Consider the following 24,415-nt stretch of genomic DNA (forward strand, 5'->3'; position numbering starts at 1 on the left):
AAAAAATTATCAGGAAGTATAATAAATTTCGGCAGCTGATCATTGGTTTCACACCATCGTTACGAACCCTATGTTATTAATGATATTGCAACGAATTAGAATAAGTAGTTTGTCGGTGTGTAGGAATGCAACAGGATGAGGTTTTCACCGGGGTGGAAGTGTAATGACCTTTTTACGACCACGAAGGATCTCTTTAATTAAGCCCTATAGCTGACAATTTTTAAAAACTGTAAACGGCGGGAGCTGTTATATGGTTAGGGAACTCCTATAAAAAGTGGTAGTTGTGAAAACGGAGCATCTAACTGCTTGATCCCGGGTTCTTCGATCTCTCTCCTTTTTTTTTTTTTTTTTTTGCCGTTTGTTTCAAAACATTGTTCATGTTTTCACTTGAGAGTACGATTTGGCCTTGAAAAGGATTTGAAAAGAGATGTTTACATTTTATTAAATCATGCCTGTTAGTATTGTGACAGTAAATACGCCAAATGGAATGGCGGTTCATGATCATTCCCAGATTATTTCCGCCATGTTCTCTACATAAAATAAGAGACGTTTATTGCTATGGTTCTCCAGGTGGTGTTATGTTTGTTATATTTATCTAGAATTTTATGTGTTCGATTTTATAAAACAAAAACAAAACAAAACAAATGACGGGGACAAAGAAAAAAAACAAATCAACAAATGAAATAACACTAACAAACTGCTTGTAAGGTGAATATTTTTTTCAAACTTACAGCCATTGCAGAGCACTCAGTTCGGAGAATATCTCTTCCGGCAGTTTGGCTATTTGGTTGTGATAAATAACCCTTTTAAACGGCAAAAAGAAAATACAAAGTGATACATAAAATGCCTCCACCTTCCTAATAAATAGTAAAAAGTATCAACATCTTCATCTTGAATTATTACTGCTTTTATAATTGTCAAAAGACTAGGAAGCTTCAGTAATGCATTTTGTTAATTTTAATGCGTTCAATTGAGGATATTTAAATCTTAACGAAAGTTGGGCAAACCAATAATATGGAGGTGTAAAGTGTATTACGACTAGATAAGCGAAGAAAAGGAAGCTTGACCAACATGGACTTAACTTAGCGTGGTTAAGCTGCGTGTACGGCACTGAATAGCACCCCCAACAAGCGCAAACGCCTTTGGGCATTATGATACATTTGATTATCCTTCTTAACCCTATCTATACCGGATTTTGTTTTGTCTTCTCGGGCCGGGAGGGGGGCTCCATAACCTCGCAAGTATAAGAAAATCTATGTCAGTGAGACTAGGAGGATGGATAGTATATCCAAAGAAGTCTCCTTTGATGACGTCATATACATGGTAATTACGTCACGATTGCCGAATGGCGGCCATCTTGGGTTTCTGGATTTTCCCAAAACTTAAGGAAAGCGCCGAAATTTAACGGAAAGTAATCAGAACCAATAAAGGAACACTAACATTAGCTAAAAACATAAATGTTACAGGAAGAAAAATGATTTATTCATGTTCAAATTTGCCACGGGCAGATTCCCCACTCCCCCAAATTCCCGGTCTAGATAGGGTTAAAACATTAGTTCTCTAACTTGAGGAATGAAGTTGGTGAAATGAAACTTTATTAATGCTTCAAACAAGCTATGTAGACAGATTTGGAAAAGTAGAAATAAACAATTCAACAAGTATGATGACTTATGGGCACGGAAATGTGTATACAAAACTTACAGATACCCCAAAACATTAAGTTCGGAGAAGATTTTTTCCGGCAACACAGCTATTTGGTTATTATCAAGATACCTTCAGGAAAATATATTAATAATTCTCAATCTTCATTCTTGAATTGCTGCTGCTTAAAAGAGTGGATTAATTACAGTTTGGGAAACTTATTTTCGATGTTTTCAAATTGACGGCATTTAAATCTTTACCGGTTGTTTGGCTAAACGCTAATTTCGGGAAATGTACTTTATTAACTGACCCCTGGCAACAAAAGGCTGGTAAAAAGACTGGTAAGCTTGGTGAAGTCTGGCTTAACCAGGCTTCCCAGGCTTTGGTTAAGAGTCTGGTAAGCCTGGTTTTAACAGACTTTCTTGGCTAGCTTGGTCAAAAGTTACCTTAAAAGCCTGGTAAAGCTGAAGTAAGAGGATATATTTAACAATTATTCCACGAGCGCGCGTTGGATGATGCATAGCCAACGAGGCGCGTAGCGCCGAGTTGGCTATAATCATCTCATATCTAGCAAGCGTGAGTGGAATAATTGTTTTATTAAAAACAACCAAGAAATAGTGATAGATTTTGCTGATTTCGCTTTGCAAGATCAATTAGAAGACAATTTAATGGTCTCTATTTCTTGGGCATGGTATAATTGCTCATATACCATGGCCACTAAGCCAATCAAATGCCTCGAATTGAATTATACAATGATTCAGTTTTTAAAAATATGTATTAATATCCAGTTCTTTTCGTCTTGCATTTCCATCTTAAAGACTGTAGCATTGACAACTAATTATAAATGAATTTAGTATCGTCGACAGCCTGTTAGCTCTCCAATGCAGCAATAGGAGATTCACCTTTCGTAACTGAAAATTATGTGATCCACATATAACAATGTGGTGTTTTAAGGATGCAGCATGAATTAGCCTTTCTCCCAACTTGTCTTGGCATTTTATCATTCCTTTCTAACAAGTCAGTTGTTTTGAAGAATGTTTTTGAGCTTGAAAGAACTGCACGTGCAATTTAGGCAAATCGCGCAATTACCGCTTTCTTTTCTGTTCACTTTCACCGCGACGGCCAGCGGTGCAGGAGAGATCTGTTATCAAGTCCCTTATTTTCTTGTTGCCCAATTTGTAGCAATCTTAATGTGATGGATAATTGTTACAATGGCTAATAATGTACTGTCAGATCTAGAGGTAACGAAATTAATTAAATTCTCGCTAAACGTAAGGCAAAACACCCAATTGAAGGTGTACAACAGAAAGGCCAACAAAAATCACTGTTTACGATTTGCGTTGGTAAGATACGTGTACCGTATTTAATACCTCCCCAAACAAACAAACAAAGTTCTTCGGCAATAACAGTAAAATCAATTATGCTTTTAAAATAAATAATTTCTTGCCAAAACTTACAGCCATTGCAGACCACTCAGTTCGGAGAATACTTTTTCCGGTAGTTGAGCTATTTGGTTATCACCAAGATTCCTTTAGAAGTAAATTCATATACCTATCTTATTTATTTATTTCATTTATTTATCTATTTATTTTTATTTTTACGGTTGGTGTGATATCTTAACGATTTTACCGACCTAACATATGTAAATGTAAATGTAAATGAAATTTTCACTACGATGTAAGAAGTCGAATAGCCAAATTGTTTGCTGACCCTACACAAACACGCGTTCGCCATAACAAGTCGCCATCTTTGTTTATAGAAAATCGGTACTTAGTCTCGCTCGTGCAAATTTCTCTGCTGGGGCGGTTATGTAAACTTGGTTCCAGGCCTCGCTGCTATCCCCCCTTCCCCCCTCCCCCCGGGCTCCCCCTCCCCCCATTTCATTACTCAAAAGAAGTATATAGTCCGCTGGTTAACGTTTTAGAGTTTTATTTCATGAGTTTTGTTAACAGGTATTTTAATCAATAATTAGTAAACAAATATACATCTAAAAAAATTAAACGAGTTCGGCGACTTCTAATTTACAAACGACTTACAGTTGTTGTAGACCAGTCAATCCGGAGAAGACTTTTTCTGGAAGTTCAACTATTTGGTTATTACGAAGTGTCCTGTTGAAGTCAAAAGGAAAGAAAGGAAACGCACACACAAAGACAAAACAGAAGAAACAAAAAGCAGTATTCAGAACAAATTCACTGGATTTCGCCTACTTCTGCCTTAATAGATGCTGAAAGAGTTAATATACTCTGTTATAGAACACATTTTACTGTCAGACGGTCTGTTTTTAAAATATTTTATCGAAAAGGGAAGCGAAATATCAGTTGGACTGGAGGCATAGTATAAACATAATGTTTTGGCCTCTTACTGATTAGGTCTACCATGAAAATAGAAAATGTGACCTTCCATGCAATTTTGATCCTGAAGCACAGGTATTCGCATATTTATTTTGCAAGACATGTACAAGGAAGGACACACATGGCTTTGGCGACAATTGACTGTGATTTACCGTACCAGTCTGAGAACGCCCTAAAAAAGGAAGCACTAAGGATGAAATATTTACTACATGCAGGATCATCAAAATTACACATGTATGTAACATGAGAAGTTGTTATTAGAAAGCCTTCAAAATTCCATGACCTCTGTGATACTGGTACATTGCTCCACTAAATGAGCTATCTGGTCTGGGAAGAGCTAATCACTTTGTGAGTAAATAATAAAGGACGGGGGATAAACAAATTAGATTAGAGATATGAACCACCATTTATCTGAGCTGTGAATGAATGGTATAAATACACGTAGAACCATCCTCCGCATTGCCCAACTTGACTAGTTGTGACAAGGAAGCCTTAGAAAGAAAAAACTTCGAACGGGATTCGAACGAAACCCATGAACTTTACGATACTGGTCCAGTTCAGTACTCTATCAACTGAGCTATCAAGTAAACTTGGAGTTGGTACTAGCCCGATGATGATTAATAAAGTAGAGAGCATATATATATAATTCCATAAATTGGAACTGAATCTAAAAGATTTAAATACTTGGAGGGTTATCGCAGTTGAATAAGAAAAAACTCTCAAAAGAACAATCAAGCTTGAACGTGTATCGAACAAGTGACTTCTGCAATACTGGTACGGTGATCTACCAAGTTAATTGGGAGCTAGTGTATAAATTAGAATTAAATTAAATTAGTGTATGAATTAGAGATGATATATCAAACGCAATCAATTTGAACTGTGGATAAAAGATTTGAATACATGGAAGGCCATGGCATACATGTACGCAACTTGAGCGTTTGCAAGTATCCAGTCTGAAAAAACATATATCAAATAATAATGAACGTGCCAGATTCTAGAGCTGCCAACATGACTGTGAATTTCACGTCTTGATTTTGAAAATCGTTTAAATTGGAGGCGTTTTAAGAAGATACCCTTCATAATACACAATGGTGTAATTTCACTGGCTGATGACATAGGTTTAATTTTATCTCTCAGAGGTTTATGCCATCCCATATATTTGACAAATAAACAAACGAGAAAACAATTAATTAAGAATTTAACAATGACTTTATATTACATCTACAATACAAAATTAAATAAATTTCTAAATGTAAAACTTACAGTTGTTGCAGGTTGATTAATTCTAAACGATTTTTAGTGGGTTTGGCGTACTTCCGCCTAGTGATTGTGAAGAGACAGTTTTTATCGTGATGAATTTTAAACAGTGGAAAACTGCTAGTAAATTGAAAGCAATGCAATTCAACACTTAATACATACAACACAAACGAGAAAACAATTAATTAAGAAATAACAATGACTTTATATTACATAATACAATACAAAATTAAATAAATTTCTATATGTAAAACTTACAGTTGTTGCAGGTTGATCAGTCCGGAGAACACGTTTTGTGGCAGTTCATTTATTTTATTCTCATAGATTCTCCTGTAAACGTCAGCGAACCAGAAGATTAATTCTAACCGATTTTTTTTTAATGGGTTTGGCGTACTTCTGCTTAGTGATTGTGAAACGACAGCGGAAAATTGCCAGTAAATTCAAAGCAATGCAATTCTATACTTAATACACCTACTCACAGACGAGATGAAAAAACTCGTTATAATGGGAAGATGGGAGAAATGAGAACAATCAAATAAATAAAATCTCAATGGATTTATAGACCAATAAGGAAACGATAAAGAAAAGATAACAAGGAAAAAAAAGCAAATGAACAAAGTTTAAACCAACAATGTTAACTTAAAAAGTAAAACGTCCCTCGTCTTTAATTACTTCTCTATTTGTTTACTTAGTGTCTAAAAAGCAAGTAGTGAAATATGTTGTCTCGACTTTATTCAAATATCACATAAAAAGAATTATAAATAATACAATAACAAGGAGAAAGTCGCAAAGTAAAGAAATCAATGCTGAAAACTAATATAAAATTACTACAACAACAATGTCACAGATTTTTAAAGTCAGGATTTTCATTTGGCGAAACAGCTATTTGGAGGTAGAAGTCAATTTTAAACTAAAAAATATAAGTGCTAATAGCTAATAACTAATTGGTCCATCTCGAATTGCACGTTTATTTAGATTTTGTCATACTTCAATTATTTTCCCGTAAGTAAAAGCTTTCTAAGGCGGGCAAAGAAAAGGACAGATTTTCCTGAATTGGTTTTATTATTGAATTATGTTGCATTTACGTCCTTTGTAGTGCTCCGATCAAGTGGATACTTTCAACACCACCCCGCCCCCTTTGGTATTTGAACTTTTCAACTTAGTTTGTTCCCGCCTCCAGTGGCTAAAAAGTCAAGCAAATGCTCTACTCTTAAGTGCTTCAAGATCTATCGTCAGGACAAATTTTTAGCTCCATTGAACAATCACTTTTCATTCTTTGTAGAAGATGATACATTAATGACAAAATTTGAAATCGTTTTGAGTGAGCGGGAAAAGGCGAAATCCTGTCCATGAAAAATTCCGCGACTCCCCAAAACCAGGAAAAATCCGCACACAAACTCTGCTGGACCAAAATAAAACTCTGGTTCGGACATCGATCAAATTCCCCATTCCCCTTCCAGGGGGCGGGGGTAGGGAATGTTGAAAAGTATCTCACATAGAATTGATGAAAAACTGAAATAGTTTTTAAAAGGATAAAGCACCATGTTCTGGAAAAATATATTAAAACGACAAATTAACTTACAAGTCAGTAGTCGTCGTTGGAATACATTTCAAAATTTTGGTTCCAGAATCTGTGTGACCACAGTCAAAAATGTTTGAGACCTGGCCTGTCTGTATCTCACTTTCCGCACGGCACAACAGCCCGCAATCTGCAAAACGGAAGTGTTCAATATGTCATTTGAAAAAAAGGACATGAAAATCCAGGAAATTAATATAAAGAAATACGGATCAAGTAAGTGCATATATAATACATAAGATAAATTTTATTTATCAGGTTCAGAATAGTCTTAATTGCAACATATTCGACACTGCTCTCAAAAGTAACATCAAAAACCCTTAGGATGCATCTTAGGAGGCAGCAAAATAGCAGGTATACAAAACAATCTTCTATTTCCAGACAGGTCTTATTTTTTTCTTTAAAACGTAGTAGGTCAACATTACCCTCCAAAAGATATATCCTAACTTCAGACAGATGGCCTGGAATTTGGTTGTCGAATAATTTTTTTAAAATATCAATTTGCGCCAGTTTACGCAAAAATGCTCTCCATTTATCAAATGGACTCGTTGAAGTATTATAGCTTTCCTTACTAAGAACAGATATAATGGAAATCCATGTCATAACTCTTGAGCTCCATTAGGTTAGGAGAATTTAAGAAACAGTCGACATGATACAAGAACCTTCTTTGCTGTCGTGTCGAGTCAGATAATCTTACCAGTTTAGGCGACTGGAAACGTTTTTGATTCAACACCAACTTCATTCTCAGCAGTGCAAGTGTAGTTGCCGTCCTGGATGATTTTAATCCATACCATTCCTATCCCGTAAGCTAAGGTTGTAGATGAGTTGAACAATGTTATGTTGATGGGAGGGGTTCCTGTGGCTGAGCACCATACATAATGGTTTCGTTCGGTTCGTATCCCTGGGAGTGGTAGTGTTATTCTTGGTTTGTCTGTTAAAACAGAATGAAAATTGATGAAAAGTTAAAGAAAAAGTTCATCCAACTAAGTATCTTATCTTAACTCTATCCAGAAAGGGCTTTTTTTGTCATTTGGGGAGGAGGGGAAAGGGGAGATCTGTCTTCCCCCCTCAAGCATAACCTCGCAACTATAGAGGATAAGACAATGTGGCTTAGAGGATAGATAGTGCTTTCAAAGATGTTCCCTTTGTGGTCTGCAACTAAAAGTCATGACGTCTGATGACGTGATTACGCCATGATTGCCGAAATGGCGGCCATCTTGGATCCGCCACCTCGGATTGGTCTATTTCCTCAAAACTCCAGGAAAGTTCCAAAATCGAACAAAAAGTAATGAAAACCAATAATGGAACACGCATATGAGCTAAAAACACAAAGTCACAGCCAGAAAAGCAATTTCTGGTTTATTTTAAGAAGGCAGTTTCCACTTTTTCAAAAAAAGAGAACTGTCTGTTAAAAATTTGTTGTCATGGTAATGTTACCGTCAATGGCTGCTAACTGGCCGCATCAAATTTCTACAAATATTAACAAAATATATTCAGGTTCAAAGTTGCCGCGGGATAAATCCATCCCCCATCCCTTCCCCCAACCCCTTTCTGTCTAGATAGGATTAACCAAGTAAAAACTTTCATCAGAAGTAACCTTTTGTCGTTGTAGAAGTAAAGACACCTTTGAAGTTGCAGAGATAATTTTTTGCGAACCCCTTCATTAACTTTACAAACATGAAGCGACCACTGGTCTGTATGGTGAAAGGGTCTCTTATTCCAGTGAAAATCCCCAGCAAGGTATCATTTGTTCCCACTCCATCATATACTCCAATCTGGTATCTTATTGGTTGAGTAGATAACTTAAAGACAGTAAATGTTAACTTGATGGTGTGGTGAGGTGCAACTTTGATAATCCAGCTACATTCTAAGTAGTTCTCAGAAGAACTGGAGCTGATGATCCCACTAGAACCGTTTACAGAGATGATGCAAGGCGTAGATCGCACATCTGCAAGGGAAATTAAGAAAATTAATGGCTTGTAAATGTACGAAATTTGAGTTGGCTTCTAAGTTCTAAAATTACAAGTTATCAATATTGATATCCACTTGGGAGGTACTAATAAATTTATAGTATTAAGTTTAAGATTAAGATTATTAATATCACCAATATTAGGATGCTATAACTAAGAAACTATGGTACTATCAGTAAACATGTAAACCAGTGATTCCCGTGGCCTACCTTTCATTTTCCACAGCAGCGTTAGCATCACTGCGTAAACCAGTTTCTGCATCCTATAGTGTGAATCCAGAGTCAAAAATACCTGAAAAAGTTTTAAAAATATTTGTATTCATGTCAAAAATGAACCGAATTTATTTGTTTCCTTTGTACCTGTTTCTGGAAAAAGAAAAACTATAGGAAAAATTTTTCATCCCAAAGTTAATTGCAATGGCCTAGTATGCCAACTTACAAAGACTTTTCGCCTCTACTAAGCTGAAGCAAAAATTCATGATCGATAACCCAGAAACAATTATTCCAGGAAAGAGTTCAAAGCACCTTTTATCCAGCCAGGCCATGCCACGTGATGTCAAATAGCTCCTCACCTACCTATCTTGTTTGGCGTTCTTTTCTAGTGAATTTTTGCGACCTTTGTTCATACACCCTGAAAAAGCGGACCCTTCAGTGCCCACAAGATTCATTTTTTGCAATCGTTAAAAGTGCAATCTAACCTCGGGGACAACTTCGGGGAATGCTCTAGTGTCCCGGCTATGAGCACCTATGAAATAAGTGCTTTTAAATGGCAAATAAAACTCTTTAAATGTCGCATATGTTTCAGGAAAGTTACAAACTGATTGCAAGTAGTAAAGCGAAATAGATACATGCATACCGCAAAATCCACCACATCAAATGAAAATAGGTAATAAACTGTATTGCGGTAGCTTCCCTACGGGATTTTTTCAGTTTAGGCACCAACTGAAGGGGATCTTACAAGCGCTTCATAGCATAATTCAAAATCAAGAGAAGCAATGAACACTAGTTAAATTTTGCCTATCAAGAAAGCCGTGCGAAAAGCTCAGAGAAAAAAGGCTAGGCTAACGATAAGCATGCTTCAAATACATCCTGGAGAAATACTAAACAACGATCTTTGAAAAATTCCCACAACCATGCGAATAAAAGTTCTGCGTTACAAGCTTTGTTTCGAAGAAATTGAACCGAACACACTTTTATTTTACATTCGCTTTTAACGAAAGATCTCAAAAAGACTTTCAGTGAAATATACTCACACATCCTACTCTCAGCCTTTATTATTATTGCAGTTTGAGTATTTGTGTTTGTTCTAGGTTAAGATTGTCACAAATCAATGCAAACTGAATCGGAAATGTATGCAAGAAAAACTGGTCATTAGTTTATGCCAACGATACGGTGCAGCGAGGCGTTTGTTGAACTTTTTTAGCTAAAAATCAAATTTTCTTAAAGGGACACTGTCACCTGGTGCACATGCGCATTAGATACCATTTCTTAGCTGATATGCATATGACACTTCATCCGCAAGTCTCCCGCTGAGAAGCGCATTCTTTCGAAAAATATAAACAAACCCTGTTGCGTTGAAGTGTTTGCCAGTCAAAATTATTATAGTGATTATAGACCTAATGTCATATTAGAACTAGAACACTCATTTTCTTGATACCATGGAAAAGTTACTGATGGACTTGTGACGATGGGACAAGACTAAAATGGGACGAGATTAAAAAATTAAAGTCAAAGGGAAATAACGAACGAGAACTGAAAAACTGAGCTCATAGACTGCTCTGCAGTTAGCAGTATTAAGGTTACCGTGTACCTTCAGGAGTGGCTTCAGATAAACGGATATAGCGCCCCTCAGTTACATCACAGATACCCAAAACCCTATATCAAATTAAAGCTTATAGAACTGGGTATTCAAATATTTCATTGCTTTTCCAAGAAAATAAATTCCCAGGTTTTCCGTAAAGTTGGAACTTGAAGGTCCAGGTCATCGTTCAAGAGTTCCAACTCAATGCAATTTTTATATTTTGGAATTTTTTTTTTTCTCCAGGTCAGGATCCCAAAAGCTTAAAAAACGTGTCGGGGTTTTCCTTAATTCAATTTCGTTCATAAGTTACAAAATCATTTTCAAAACTGCGAGAAAACCATGCGGAGTGAACCTTGCGGAGTGAACGCACGGAAATGGCTTTCAAGGAAAGAATTTTTAGAATTATCGAATTCCCCGACACGTTTTTGTTGGTTATATATTTTTCTAGCATCTGGCCAAATTTTACTGAAATCGGCCAAATCGTTGTTGAGTTGTAACTCTTGAAAGTGTCCCCTGCAAGCGAAAATTAAAATTTGAGAAAACAGCGCTTGAAAAAAATTCTCGCTACACAAACAAGTACCGCCCCCTAACGCCTTTATGGAAAATTAGCCACTGATTTTGCAAGCTACTTTTTCTTCCTGTCATCTCCTGTGAAAATTTTCTCGCAGTTTTGCACGTACTCGCGTTCCAGAGTAATCAACTCCTTCACCATTTTGTTGGATATCTGCGGTGTTTGTTGTACGCGCACGTCGATTTTGTAATCTGCAATGGTTATGGGAAAAACAAAATGGGGACTGAAGCCGACCTCATCAAGCAAAGCTGTTGGACCGAAGCAGAAGCGGCCGAGGTGGGTAAAATTGTCAGCGCTACGGAATTATCGGGGAACCACCGTAACCGCATGTATTGTCTCAGTCAAAACGAAAATTCTTGCTGCCCTTCAGTCGAAAAGCGTGCGAATAAATCTATTCGAGCGAAATATTGTTGAGAATAGCGAAGTTTCGAAAGTTCGGGTGAAAATTCGCTATTGAATGAACGTCCCAAATTGTTAATGTTGCAAATAGGAAACAAGTATCCGTTCGACGCTTGAAACAAAACGTTTAAACGGAACCGTTTAAAAGAGCTGACTCCGTTTAACGCTTTGGAAATTACCGTAATAAAGAAAGTCTTTGTGAAAACGCTACAAGCAAAAGCGGCGCCTTTCCCTTTACTAGTTATCTTATAGCGACGGGCGACGTGAGAAAAGATCAAGACATAGGACATGATTGTTAGCGTTAGTTTTCAATTGCTTTTTTGTTTTGTTTCCGCTTGCCGAGACTTGTAAGTTTTACGCACCCGAACACAAGTCATCTGATAACGTTCAGCCGCCAATAAAAAAAGGAAGCTCATGAAGCGCGATTCACGGACTCGCGAATTGAAACATTAACAAGCGCGTCTCCAAATATTCGCTTAGCTGGAAGATTTTAAGACCTTTACCTACTTTAAAGTGTAGCTTAAAGCTTTTGTCTTCTTGTATGTCAGTGTCGTACTCAAACAAACGCAAGTTCTTCCACTAAATACAAGATATTCGAAGTGCGAGAACGTGAGGGAATCAAGACTATAGAAAGACCGTTCGCGCAAATATCGGAACGGGTGGTTACACCGGCAGCAATATGCTGTCAATCAAAGTAAAATTTAACTTCCGGTGGAAATCGCTTACGTCCCAATTTCTCGGCAAATACTCACTCTTTTTCTAAATTTGTTTTTGTTTGTAAGAACTCACTTAGAAGTTTATTTTTATCTAAAAAAATGAAAATCCAAAAATTTTCTCTCTGAAGGTACACGGTAACTTCAAGTTAAACAGCGTGTCAACACTGCAAGAAGAAAAACATTATGTCGCAAAACAGCAAAAAAAGCCAAGTTTTGTGAATATGATCACATCAATCCTCGCCCCTTTTGAGAATAACCAGGCTTTTTGTTCCGTTGCTGGTTTTTCTTGCCTGTTTTACAACGTTTAGTGAGCGAAAGGTTTCATTTCAAGAGAAGAAACAAAAGAAATCTAACGTTTCCGTCGTGCCGGATCGGAGTAAAATTTTCCTTGGATTCAGGTTACCGTGACCGTGGTCAAGAGAAAATTCTGCCCGCTGCCGGAGTCATGTCAGATTGTAGGATTTTTGGGATACAGGATACCGCCCGCTCACGACCAGAGAAATAAATAAACTGATTTATCTTTTTTTTTTTTTTTGCGACTTTAGAGTATGCCTTCTAGTGGATTTTAATTGTTGAAAGCGAACACCGCATCTTCGCGGTGTAATTTCAAATTGTAATTATTTAATTAAAGAGTGTTGGAAACGCCCCAATCTGGTGATGTCATTTAATTATTAGTTCTCCCCAGGAGAGAATCTTAGGTTTTAACTGTGCGGCATTTTCCGTGTAGAAGCAATGTTCAATAAAATAAAACGAAACAAACAGCACTGATAGCATGAACTTTTACATTCAGCTTTTTGCGAAAACACATGACTTGTCCGTTCAGTTTTGGCCATTCACCTTTCAAAGTCAAATATAACTGTGTTGCTTGTTGTGTTTATGGCGCTAGTTTGATTGATTACCAATTTTGGCTCATAGGGACCTTAAGCAGAGACGACGACGACGCCGACGAAAACGAAACTTAAAGAATTACCTTCGCGTCTTCTGAATAAATTCGCGATGATTTATACTCTCTCAGTTTGTGCAATGTAGCCGAACTATCGAGGCGCTAACGTGGTAGGGGCGCCTTTAAAGTTCAAAAGGAGAAAGGTAAATTAGGCCCGGTTCATACGTCGAATTTCTGCCGTGTCGAATTCAATTCAATTAAGTGCGGCAGAAATGCGACTGTTGATTCAGACGTCGCACTTGTGCCGCACTTTATTCAGAGTCGATACTGCAGTGTCTGTCGGTCAGCAGAAAATATGATAAAGCTAGAGTAACCAACATGACGGACGAATATACGCGTGACCAAAATATTCTCCGTAATGTGCACTTCTTCATCAATGTCATCATCAGAGCTGCAATAGCTCTCCTGCAGTACTTCCATGTAGTTTTCTGTGAAAATTTTCTCCACTTCAGATGAGCTTTCTTCTTCGATGGAATCCTGCGGGTGCCATGACGCCATTTTGGACGGTCAGCCTTGATTTACGCATGCTCAATACATTAACATAATGTATTTAAATGTATGAATTCGATTCAACACGGCAGAAATGCGACGGTTGAATCGGTGCCGCATTTCTGCCGGATAATGCGACAAGACCAGTCGAACGTACGGCAGAAATTCGGCAGCTGATTCATACGTCGAATTTCTGTCGAATTTAATTAGTTTAATTGAATTCGACACGGCAGAAATTCGATGTATGAACCGGGCCTTAACCATCATGCGTTCACGTTCTCCACAAAACCTTAAATCTGGTCATTTCACGTTGTTATTTTGCAGAGGACGACAAAGGAATGTACCAAAGTGTGTAATGCACGTGCAGAGCCCGTGTTTTGCTAATTAAAACTATTGTTTTCTGACGTTCTCGTTGACGTCGTCGTCGTCGCTGCTTACGGTCCCTTTTTAGTTCAACTTGGCTACAACGTGTATTAAAGGGGAAGTATCACGAATTTTATGTTATCTTAAAACCCCAAAATGGTAGTCTATCAACAGAAAAAACAAACAAACAAAAAGTATTGTCTCATCAATTTTCACCCCAGTGCAATAAAACTGTCGATTAGTTCCAGAGACAGAGTTGGTCGGAATGGATTGAAAATTGAAAGATATGCATGTTAGGCTGACGTTTTTTCAAGTTCTCGCAATTTTGTTTTCAAATACGTTAGAACAAATCACGAGTCGTTACTTCCTTCGCTTTCTAGAATTATTTTGTAGCTAAGTAAAGGTCATTTTTTGCTATTTTTGGCAAAAGAGGTCAAAAACTCCTAGACACTTCCCTTTTCAATGTACGTTAATTTGCGTAATATTTAATTGGTCTTTGTTTCTAGGCGAAGTGGAGATCGGTGGTAGGTAGTTTTAAGAATAAAAATAAAAATATTCAGTACAAACACAATTTTAGAGTTGATTTTTTTATAAGAAATTTATATTTCATTTTTTGAAGTCAGTAAATAATATTTCCCCCGAGAAAGGGAAACAAAAAGTGGTGCGAAGGTTCATTAACAATGGCTCGGATAATAAATAGGGTTCATAGGCGATGTGCAGTTGCATATTGAACATGCCCACATGTTTTTCTTCACAATCCGTTGGTCATCGTGGGGGAAATTAAGGACAACTCACACCCATTAATCGCTTAGGACACGTATATAGTAAGTTCTACATTTAGGAGGAGTCTAGGTCACAACCAATCTAACCTTATCCAACGCTTTCCATGTTTGCCTTGGGAATGTACTTACATCTAGCGTATGTACGAAAAAAGAGGCCACTTTTTTCACTCTGGTAGAAATGCGTCACTTCTTTTCTTCAAGGACCGTTCGTTAGGAATGTCATTAAATTTGATAATAATTCAGTAAACAGGGATGTAGTCTATTGTAAGAAAGAAAAAAATATACAATTTTTACAGAAAAAATTTGAACTGACAATAGACAGCATATCCATCAACCAAAATTTAATGGATTAATTTTGAAATTGAGAATCTTGAGTATTCTGTAAATTGTGTCAGAGACAAATGATAGAAGGAATCTAACGGCTCATTACAGAACGGCTAACGGCTCATTACAGAATAAAAAATACAGTAAAATAAAATAAAATTTCCATTTTTCATGCGGGTTTATAACGAGCGATTTTGCCATGGCAACGGTATTAGATTCAACGTAGCTACCAAAATAACAATTACTTCAATGCTGCCAATTTAAAGCACGCGGAATTAAGCGGTTTCAAAGTAATGGAAATGTCGTTTACGTGCTTTAGAACGGTGTTAAAGCACTTTACGCGACCCTCGCATTATGTTGGAAGAACACTCAGCCGTCGTTATCCAGCTGTCATCCGCTTTCTACATCATATTTCACAGCCAATAATGATATGTTTTTTTTAATTTTTTTTTGTTTTAGTTTTTTAAGTTTAAAGTGTGCTTCTTAGTTTGCTTCGGAGAGGTATCAATGAATTCATCCAGCGTTGCCAACAAACGCTGCAACTCATTGTAAATTTCTGGCGCCCTTTTCGTTTAGTCATGTGATCGACACTTGTTTATGTTATTAAAAATAAACTGCTTCCCCTTTTCTCTCTACTTTCTGCCTTTGTGTGAACTGCAAATAAGTATAATTAGCGAAGCGCATATTGCCTATCATTTGACATAATGATTGCCCCAAGTTAACGTAAAAAAAAGATAAAATTGCATACCTGACAGTGCTTCAGTATCTTTTTGAGTAGGTCTCTTCTTGTGTGTCGGAAACCGGATTAGTTTCAAGCATTAATTATTTATTGCAAACCGGATGGGGCCTTTGCTTTCGATTCAGCTGTTCTCTCCCGGGGAGCTGAGTCAATAGAATAATAAAACAAAATGACAGGAAGTGGAACCACAATGGGGCGGATAGTTCAAATAACGCTTTCGCAGAAAACTCATTGAATTTTAATATCACCAGACGGCTCTCAATCGACGTCTCAGTCATTCGACTTTCCTTCAATTTTATTTTCCTTTTAACTGCATGATTTATTGCCTTTTTTAGCGAGGTTTTTGGGAGCTTGGATGTAAGTGTTCAGCGGCGATAGAAGGCGACTTATAGCCATGAAGTTCGCGTGTTCGTTGTGAAAATCAGCAGCAGTTATCTAATTGGCAGAATTAATTACTAACTGAATTTCAGTTAAACGTAAGAACTCTATTGTGAAGTTTTCAAGATAATATAAACATTGGGACGACAAATAAGTGACTAGGTGTAATCATGCATGAGGCGGCTTTCGGGCGATATGCAAATTGTACATGGCACATGTTGGGTGTTTTTCTTTACAATCTCTTGCCTTAGTAACCTGTCCCAATTTCAGCAGCGCTTTTCTTTCGTCTTATTTGGACGCTCGCTAAAATGTTCTAGATTTCCTCTGGGAAACGGAAAAAATGTATCAAAAAAGGCCCGGCATTCCTCATCATCCTATGTTCACTCAATTGAGCATTTAAGGTCGCATTTGATTGACCGTATTCCAGAATAAAAATAAAAAGAAGAGCGTTTCTTCACGTATTTCTCGTTTTCGGTAAATCTGGGAAGATATACCTGCAAACATCTTATCGCCATATTGTTATTTAAGAGAGACCATCCGTAAAAACCTCATATTCAATTTTCAACCAGAAATAGATTTCGCTGATAATACTTTCATCGACTTCTTTTGGTAAGTAGGTAACAAATGTGAAACAAGATCGGAGAAATATAACTTTCTTTAATTTTTCTGATTCCAACTTTTCGCACCCCGACCTATTCTCGAAAATCAATGGCGAGATCGTGAATTTTGCAAGACTTGCAGCTATTAGTTCTGAAGACTACGGATCGTTAATACCTCTACCTTCGCTAGTTATAAACGATGACCATTTATCGTAATAATGTGATGAATTGCAATCTTAAGCTTTAATTAGTATAATAAATCTGAGGGAACAAAGTTTATCTACTTTGAATACTTATCGCAACATGCGATTTAGCCCAAGTTCAGAGGAATAAATTGCAAAAGTGGTTCGTATTCACAGGCTTCTCTACACATCAGTAAAAGGTCCCTTCCATCCTATGTGAAAATCCGTTAAAACATTTGGCCGCACTCCAGTTCCTATTCCACAGGTGAGAGATGAAATTAGTGACATTTGACTAAACCGGCCATATTTCCATCGTGTACGAGTGTTCATTACAAGGTACGGTTATGTTAATAGTATAACTCGGCTGTAGAACGCCACTTATCGACCAAGACTTCAGCCATGAAATTATCCTGAACTTAACTGACGGTAAGCAGTTCAATCTTACCCAAATGTTTGGGAAAACGAACGATTTCTGGTCCTCAGAAGTTGTCTGATCGATCTGAGCTCGATGAGTGGTAGTCTTGTTGTAAGCCGCTGACCATATACATTGCAGTGGCGCAAGACAGAATAATGGTGAGCTAGCTAGCTTGAGCGCTTTTTGGAAATGGAAAGATAGAGTGTGGAGAATCACGAGGAAAAGTTGAGGTGATCTCACTGATCGAGTGTGTGGATGATATAACTCACGGTCTGAAAAGATGTCATCTCTCACGTGTCAAAGTTATGGGGCACGAATTGATTTTGGCCAGGGCGGGGATATTTCATCTACCTAACGTTGAAATAAGGAAGATGACTGTTTGCCCTAAACATCGACATAATTTAGGCAAATATTGGCGGCCACTAAAAACGTGCCAGTATCCTCAACATAACGGACGGAAGACCACGCTGCATTGTAAAAACCCTGTCAACTGGTCGATGGCCCAGAAGATACAGGAAGTGTTAAGTGCACCTGTTCCAGTTGGGTCGAGTAAGTTATTTTTTCCTCAGTGTCGATGTGATATTTTTACGTTGATACATTTGACATCGTTATTTCACCGCTAGTATCGATAATTGCGGTCAAAATAAAATCAATGTTTGTTTAGCTCAGTTAATTCAGTTGTAGCGTCTTAACCGAATTAACCCAACTTTGCGAGAATCAGAAAATCAAGGCCTGTGAAAGTGAGTGCGTCACAAAAATTCCTATTGTTCATGTTTTCGTTGTTTTTATGTTATGTGAGCGTTCCTTTTGCATGCAGAAATTAAATCGTTTCTTTTCATTATCTGAAATTCGTTAGGGTTATTGTTAATTATTTGTAGTCTTAATTCGTCGTACTTTTATCAGTCTAAAAATGTCACTAGTAAGTTAGTAGTTAATGTCTTAGGAATTTGTATGTAAGCAGCATTTATTGTACATTTTGCAGTTAGCGTTTTCTAGAATCTTCTTTGTAATGTCGTTATTGTGTAAGAGTATTTAAATAGAGGTCATCTAGTTGGTTGTTGATGTTGGTTATTATTCTTGGAAGCAGAAAAAGGACTGAGAAGTAAGAAGAAGCAGAAAGTTAGTATTGCAAGGTCGAAGGCGAAGTCGCTCAAGCCACTGTCAAGAGCCATTGACAGGAGCCAGCCGTGTTTTCCCTGACATAACCCCTTTTGTAGGCGGCGGCGAGTGATCAGGAGTTCAAGGCGTGTGCATAGAGGTTAAAAGTGAGTGCGAAGGACTCAAACAAGACAGGAGCAAAGAAGAGAAAAGGAAGGCGCCAGAAGAGAAGAAGGAGAGGTTTGTGCGAACGGTTGTTGGTACGGTTTGTTTATGCGAGTGGTTGAAGTAGCAGTTTGTTTGTGCCTGGAGAAGTCTTCAAGGACAAGGAAGGAACTGAACTGAAATAAGTAATTTAGTTTAAGATAATTAATTAGGTTAAGAAATAGTTTTTTTACGTTACCGTTTATTGTGTTTACTAAGCGTTTATGTATACTAAATTTATTAAATTTGTTGTATTACTAAGTCTTTTAGTGTGTGGGTTTGCGGGAAGGGTTTTATACAGTCGCTTGTTTAATCGTGTCGTACAAGGGAAAGATCCACGTCACCGTTTTGGTGTCAAGAGTGGGATCCTTTTCCCTTTGTCTCTTTCTCCGTACATTACTCAGACGCAAAGACGCAACACATTAATATTAGGAATTATTATGGCTGAGAAAAGCTCACCTTAGCATTCTCTTCAATTTCAAGCTTGTACTGGCCCCGCAAGTTTCCAGTACCTTGAAACACATTGGGGTACTTTGTTAAGACTTCGTCCTTTGACAGGGGGCATTGACTACTGCCCTAAACCTCAGTATTGACAGCCATAACACTTTGGTGTTGTACCCTGACCAAATCCATCCTCTGGATCGTAGGATTTCCCAGAATCGGTGTCACCTGGTCATCGTCTACAACAGCAAATTCCACCTGATACATTTTGGAATTCTTATGGTTAGATACTGCTACAGTGCATGTTCCAAGAGGTTTCATGATTGTGTTGTTGTACATAGTAAGCAATTTTCGCGTGGGAGTCAGTTTTTCTTCAGTTCCGAGAAACTTAGAGGGAATCAAGTTGCACGCCGCGCCACTATCCAGTTGAAACTTGACCGGCGTGGTTCCAACGTTAATTGTAGCAAACAAGTTTTTAGAATATTCCTGATCGCTTGCTACATGGACACTAATTACTTCACTTTGATCCACCGAGCTGAGCGTGAGGCAATATTCATCGACTTCGCTTTCACTCTCTGATTCCACGTGATTTACTTTCGTTTTAGTAAAGCACTGTGATGCGAAATGATTCATTCTCCCACAAAACGAGCAACTCTTTCCGAACCCCGGGCCACTTTTCTTGGCAGCCCGGTGTTTCCCGCCACAGAATTTGCATCTTTGTATTTCCGTTACGTACGGCTGAAATCTTTCGCGTCCTGCTCGGGAGTTTCGCGCCTTTTGTTGTGCGAATTGTCACGCCCCTTGTTTACAGGCATCTTGTCTCGCTTCATTTGCTCCTTCAAAGAATTTACCGCCTCGCCTTCTTCCAAAATTTAGTCCGTGTTTTCGATAACTCAGCCGCTCTACAAACGCTAAGACGTCTTTGTAAATCAAGATCTGGGATCTTAAGCAGCTCTTCGCGAAGCTGTCTGTCTTGGATTCCACAAATAATCCGGTCTGTCACCAGTGAATCTTTAAGATCACCGAAGTTACTTGTCGTCGCTAACAGCTTCAAATTTGTGGCGAACTTTTCTTGCGATTCGCCCGCATCCTGACTTCGGGAGAAAATCTTGAACCTTTCAACAATTTCATTCTTTTTCGGATTACAATGCGTGTCGAAGGCTGCCAACACTTGCGATAAACTTCTTTGCGATGCGGGAGCTTCGAGGGCCATCGTATCATAAATTTCTCTTCCTTGACTACCGATCAGATACAGAAATAACTTTACTTTCGTCGCCTCGTCTCTTCCGCATATTGCCAAATCCATGTATAACTCTAATTCGTGCTTCCATCTTTTCCAACTGTCACCCAAGTTTGTCGCATCGAAGTCTAACTGAGCGACGGAGGTTTCACAGGGGCACCAAACGGACCGTTAAGGTATATTATCTGTTCGGAAGGCCCTTATTCCCCTTCAATTTTCTAAAGGGAATTTACACCTCGCGCTTTTGTGATATGGGAAATTTAAGGCCAAGTGTTTTCGGATTGATAAAAATGTCGTTTCGGGCGCCGAAAAAAGGTCAGCTAAGATTTTCGGAAAGGAAATAAGACCTAAGGTTTTCGGGAAATGGACATGGATACCCTAGTAATTTCAAAAAGACAGAAGTTCCCCTAGAATGACCGAACAGATAGAAATACTATAGCGTGTCCTAAAATGAACCTACAGAGCTTTAAAGGCACTCTTGATAGCCTAAAACAACGTTTCAAAGGATCTGAGCGAAAACTGTCGTTGGGTGCCCCTGGTTTCAGCTGAGTAATCCTGTCTGTCGCTCCTGCACTTGCACTCGCTTCTTGTCCATCCTTCGGCATTGTGAGTTTCGCTCTCTAGTTAGGGTCCGTTAGATTCCTGACACCATGTTTAGTTTAGCAAGAACACGCAGTCGAGAAGCACTGTGTCCTGTTATTTTAATGGCTGCTCAGACCTAAGACAGCAACTTATAAACTGACTCTGACACCAAAACGAGGCATGCCACAAACATGTTACAACTTTGAGTGTTGTGGTAAATTCTTACATTCAGGGCTGAGTTGCTCGAAGCATGGTTAGCGCTAACCATTGGTTAAGAGGTATTAAAACCTATAGGTTGTTATGGTATTTAACCCGGGTTAGCGCTAACCATGCTTCGAGCAACTGGGCCCAGGTGTTTTGAAGTCTTTAATCCCAGTAAGTCTCTTTTAGTCGTTGCTTTTTTTATGAAGATTGCTGCACTTTTTAAACACTACATCTTGCTACTGTGGCTTGTGTTTGTGGTTTTATCGTAGATCATTGAGTTACTTTTACGTCTTGGTCTGCGTCTTAGTATGTTAGTTCTAAGCGTCGAAATTGCTCTAAGAGTGAAGAATTACAGCCTTGACTGTGGAAATAACTTCGTCTTTGTAAAATTAGGTTTACACATGTCAACACGAACGAATTGGTACCATGGGCTATCGGATTAGGTAAGGAATGTTGTCAGTTGTGTGGTGTGGATGGGTTGGCCTACCCTCCCTGATCTAACACTAAGCTATTAGCCCAACCCTAACAGAGGCCTAACCCTAACGGAGGCTTAACTCTAGGCCTAACCCAAACTCAAACCATAATCTAAACCCAAAACTAACGAATCATTATGAACCCGTCAACGTTTTTGTTATTTGGTTTTTTTTTTTATTTTCAATTGTTTAGCATTTGGTTTAAACACTTAAAAATTAAGTGTCAGTGAACTTGTTTCCTGCCCCTTTTGTTATTAATACTAGGGTATAACAGATATAGTTCCCAGTTTGCGCTTACTCGAGGAAAGCTTAAGCTCTCAACATCATTTTGAAACACTTTATTTTTCACTGAGCTTAAAGCAACTACTGCAGCAACTACTGCAGCAGCTTTGCCAACATTGCATTTATACTGACGGAGAGTTAACAACTCGTAACTGCCAAACTATAACACTTCAAATGTGACGAAATCTTACGTAATGTGCCTTGCAGAACGTCTCGCGCGAAAGCACGCCAGTGTTTTGCAAATAAAGTTGAACAAACGAAACATTGCCGAGGTGTCTTTCTTCACAGAATTTCACTAACGCTCTTGAGGTGCTCTGTCAAAATAATACAACGAGGGCAATATCACAATTACAAAGCATATGTTTATCGAATATCATATGGTGCTAATACAATGTAAGCGGAAGAAAAGTTAAGTTAAAAGTGCTTGCAAGGGAAACCATTAACCATCAACAAATCGTTTCTATCCAACAAGAAGGACTGGACGCCCGCGCCCCTTTCCATAAATTGTCTTGGTAATTGCTTTCAAGATCCAAGCCTTAAATAAAAGTGCTACACGTGCTTGGCACAATAGCTGTTTCCTTTCAACAATCACATTCAAATTAAAAGTCTTAACAATAGTTTGTCATTGAAGTTATATAGAGGCAAAAGTCGTTTATAGTTTTAAAAAAATCAACTGGTACAAATTCGGTTGGAAACACGTCGAATTTACACCAATCTTTACAAAAACAAGAAGACAACTTGTTTCGAGCTAATTTATAGAAATAGATCAACTGAAGATGGAAACTTTCTGTGATCACGTTGACTCGACGTAAGCAATCAATTCTTTTTTTTTAGAAAAACAACTGGGCCATGTTTCACCTGGGGCCATTTCTGGGGAAACAGTTCAAAACTGTTTTTTTTTTTTTTGCTTCATACCGAATTCATACTTGGAGACCACACCGTTTGATCAACGTAATCAAATTTACGCATACGGAAGACTATAGGCCTTATCACGGTTTTCGACGCCATTTTGACGAGTAGGCAAACAGGCGTGAAATAACAGTGTTTGTATGGGAATCCGATGTCAAATAATTTTCATAAAACATCGCTTCTGAAAAATTCATGAATTGGAAACTTATGGCAATAGGAAAAGGATTTTAAGAAAAAAATTGGAGGGATGTAGCTGTGCCAAAAAGCGTCCAGTCGTGTTTTGAACTTTCCATACATTTGCCTGTTAGCGAACCAGCCGTGAACTGCTCTAAAAATAGCTCGCGGGAAAAAAAATACAGGGAAATGTATAGAAAGTTCAAAACACGACTGGACGCTTTCTGGGACTGAGCTACATCCCTCCAAAGTTTTCTTTAAAATCTTTTTCTAGTGCCAAAAGTTTCCAATTCATGAATTTTTCAGAAGCGATGTTTTATGAAAATTATTTGACATCGGATTTCCATACAAACACTGTTATTTCGAGCCTGTTTGCCTACTCGTCAAAATGGCGTCGAAAACCGTGATAAGGCCTATTACACCGAGAGAGATCAAATAATCATAGTAGTTCTGACTGCCAACAGTTATTCCGCTCCTAAAATTTATATTTAAAATGGCAATCTAGACAGTTCCGGGAAAGTCCGCTAACAAGGCCAAGTCCCACTTCTTGGTCAGGTGGCTCACTACGTGATTCATTTCAATTATCTTACAGTGCGACTACTATAACAGGGGGTCACTTAAAACAAAGGTGACCAATCACATCACAGGACACGAAAAATGAATTCCCGCTAATGTCGATCGAATCAATCAGCGCTTACAACCAAAGCAAGCAAAAAGATACAAAGTTTTCACAGAGTTAAATCAGAAGATTCTTTACAACATTTTTTTTTTCTGTTGATGAGAAATTAATATTTAGATTTGGCTCTGAGAAAAGTAAAAGTAAAAGACCAGTAGAAGGTAATAGTACTGCAAGAAATCGAAATTCAGTCGATGATCTTGAAAACGGCGGCGCGTCGGAATATCTCAATAAACTGACAGTTGAGAAGCTTCCGGACAGTTGATATTTCGAACAAATGCACGAAAGTTTAAGGAGAAAAATGTTTTTCTTTGAGGTCTGATTTTCTGGGCTTAGTGGCTGACTTGCCTATTTACTCTATGCCCTGACGAGGACCTGGCTTTGTCAATAATATCAAAATCTCAGAAACTTATTGATATTGTGATATTCTGTTTGATATTCTGCAATCCCGCACCTTAGTGCAACTTTGACGCGTGTATAAGCTTTGTCTCTACCGGTAGCCGGACAGGATTTTCAAAATTCTCCTTGTCCGGCAGTCTAATAATTTCTCAATTTTGAATCGATTTACGCGAATGTGGTCGGTCTTTCCAATGCTATCCTCGTTTGGATCGTGAAGAAGTTGTCCATTACAGTCCTC

The 24,415-nt window shown here is 38.1% G+C and overlaps 2 protein-coding genes and 1 pseudogene across 3 annotated transcripts in view; all 3 read right to left on the reverse strand.

The window, feature by feature from the left end:
* The window catches only part of LOC146460877 (uncharacterized), a 35,721-nt gene extending 28,768 nt beyond the window's left edge, over positions 1-6,953 (reverse strand). Inside the window, exons 1-6 of the mRNA XM_085087783.1 lie at positions 6,832-6,953; positions 5,508-5,579; positions 5,256-5,312; positions 3,678-3,749; positions 3,099-3,170; positions 732-803 (exon numbers count right to left, since the gene is read on the reverse strand). The gene's annotated coding sequence lies outside the window, so the exon portion shown is untranslated. The remainder of the gene's footprint in view (positions 1-731; positions 804-3,098; positions 3,171-3,677; positions 3,750-5,255; positions 5,313-5,507; positions 5,580-6,831) is intronic.
* A 555-nt stretch (positions 6,954-7,508) lies between these two features.
* LOC146460880 (bone morphogenetic protein 1-like) lies at positions 7,509-15,973 on the reverse strand (annotated as a pseudogene). The gene is made up of 4 exons (XR_014857558.1): positions 15,931-15,973; positions 9,005-9,086; positions 8,423-8,773; positions 7,509-7,756 (listed from the first exon to the last, which is right to left on the reverse strand). The product of XR_014857558.1 is annotated as a bone morphogenetic protein 1-like (transcript).
* Positions 15,974-20,085: 4,112 nt separating this feature from the next.
* Positions 20,086-20,544, reverse strand: LOC146460881 (uncharacterized). The gene has a single exon (XM_085087641.1). It carries the CDS (start codon positions 20,542-20,544, stop codon positions 20,086-20,088), a length of 459 nt encoding a protein of 152 aa, XP_084943767.1.
* Between the last annotated feature and the right edge of the window lie 3,871 nt (positions 20,545-24,415).

The sequence above is a fragment of the Pavona decussata genome, unplaced genomic scaffold (assembly GCF_977016875.1).
Source record: "Pavona decussata unplaced genomic scaffold, jaPavDecu1.1 SCAFFOLD_207, whole genome shotgun sequence".
Classification (NCBI taxonomy): Eukaryota; Metazoa; Cnidaria; class Anthozoa; order Scleractinia; family Agariciidae; genus Pavona; species Pavona decussata.

Bases quoted from the DNA above. Each gene is read 5' to 3' on its own strand.
- LOC146460881 (XM_085087641.1), bottom strand. From the start codon at position 20,544: ATGGATTTGGCAATATGCGGAAGAGACGAGGCGACGAAAGTAAAGTTA.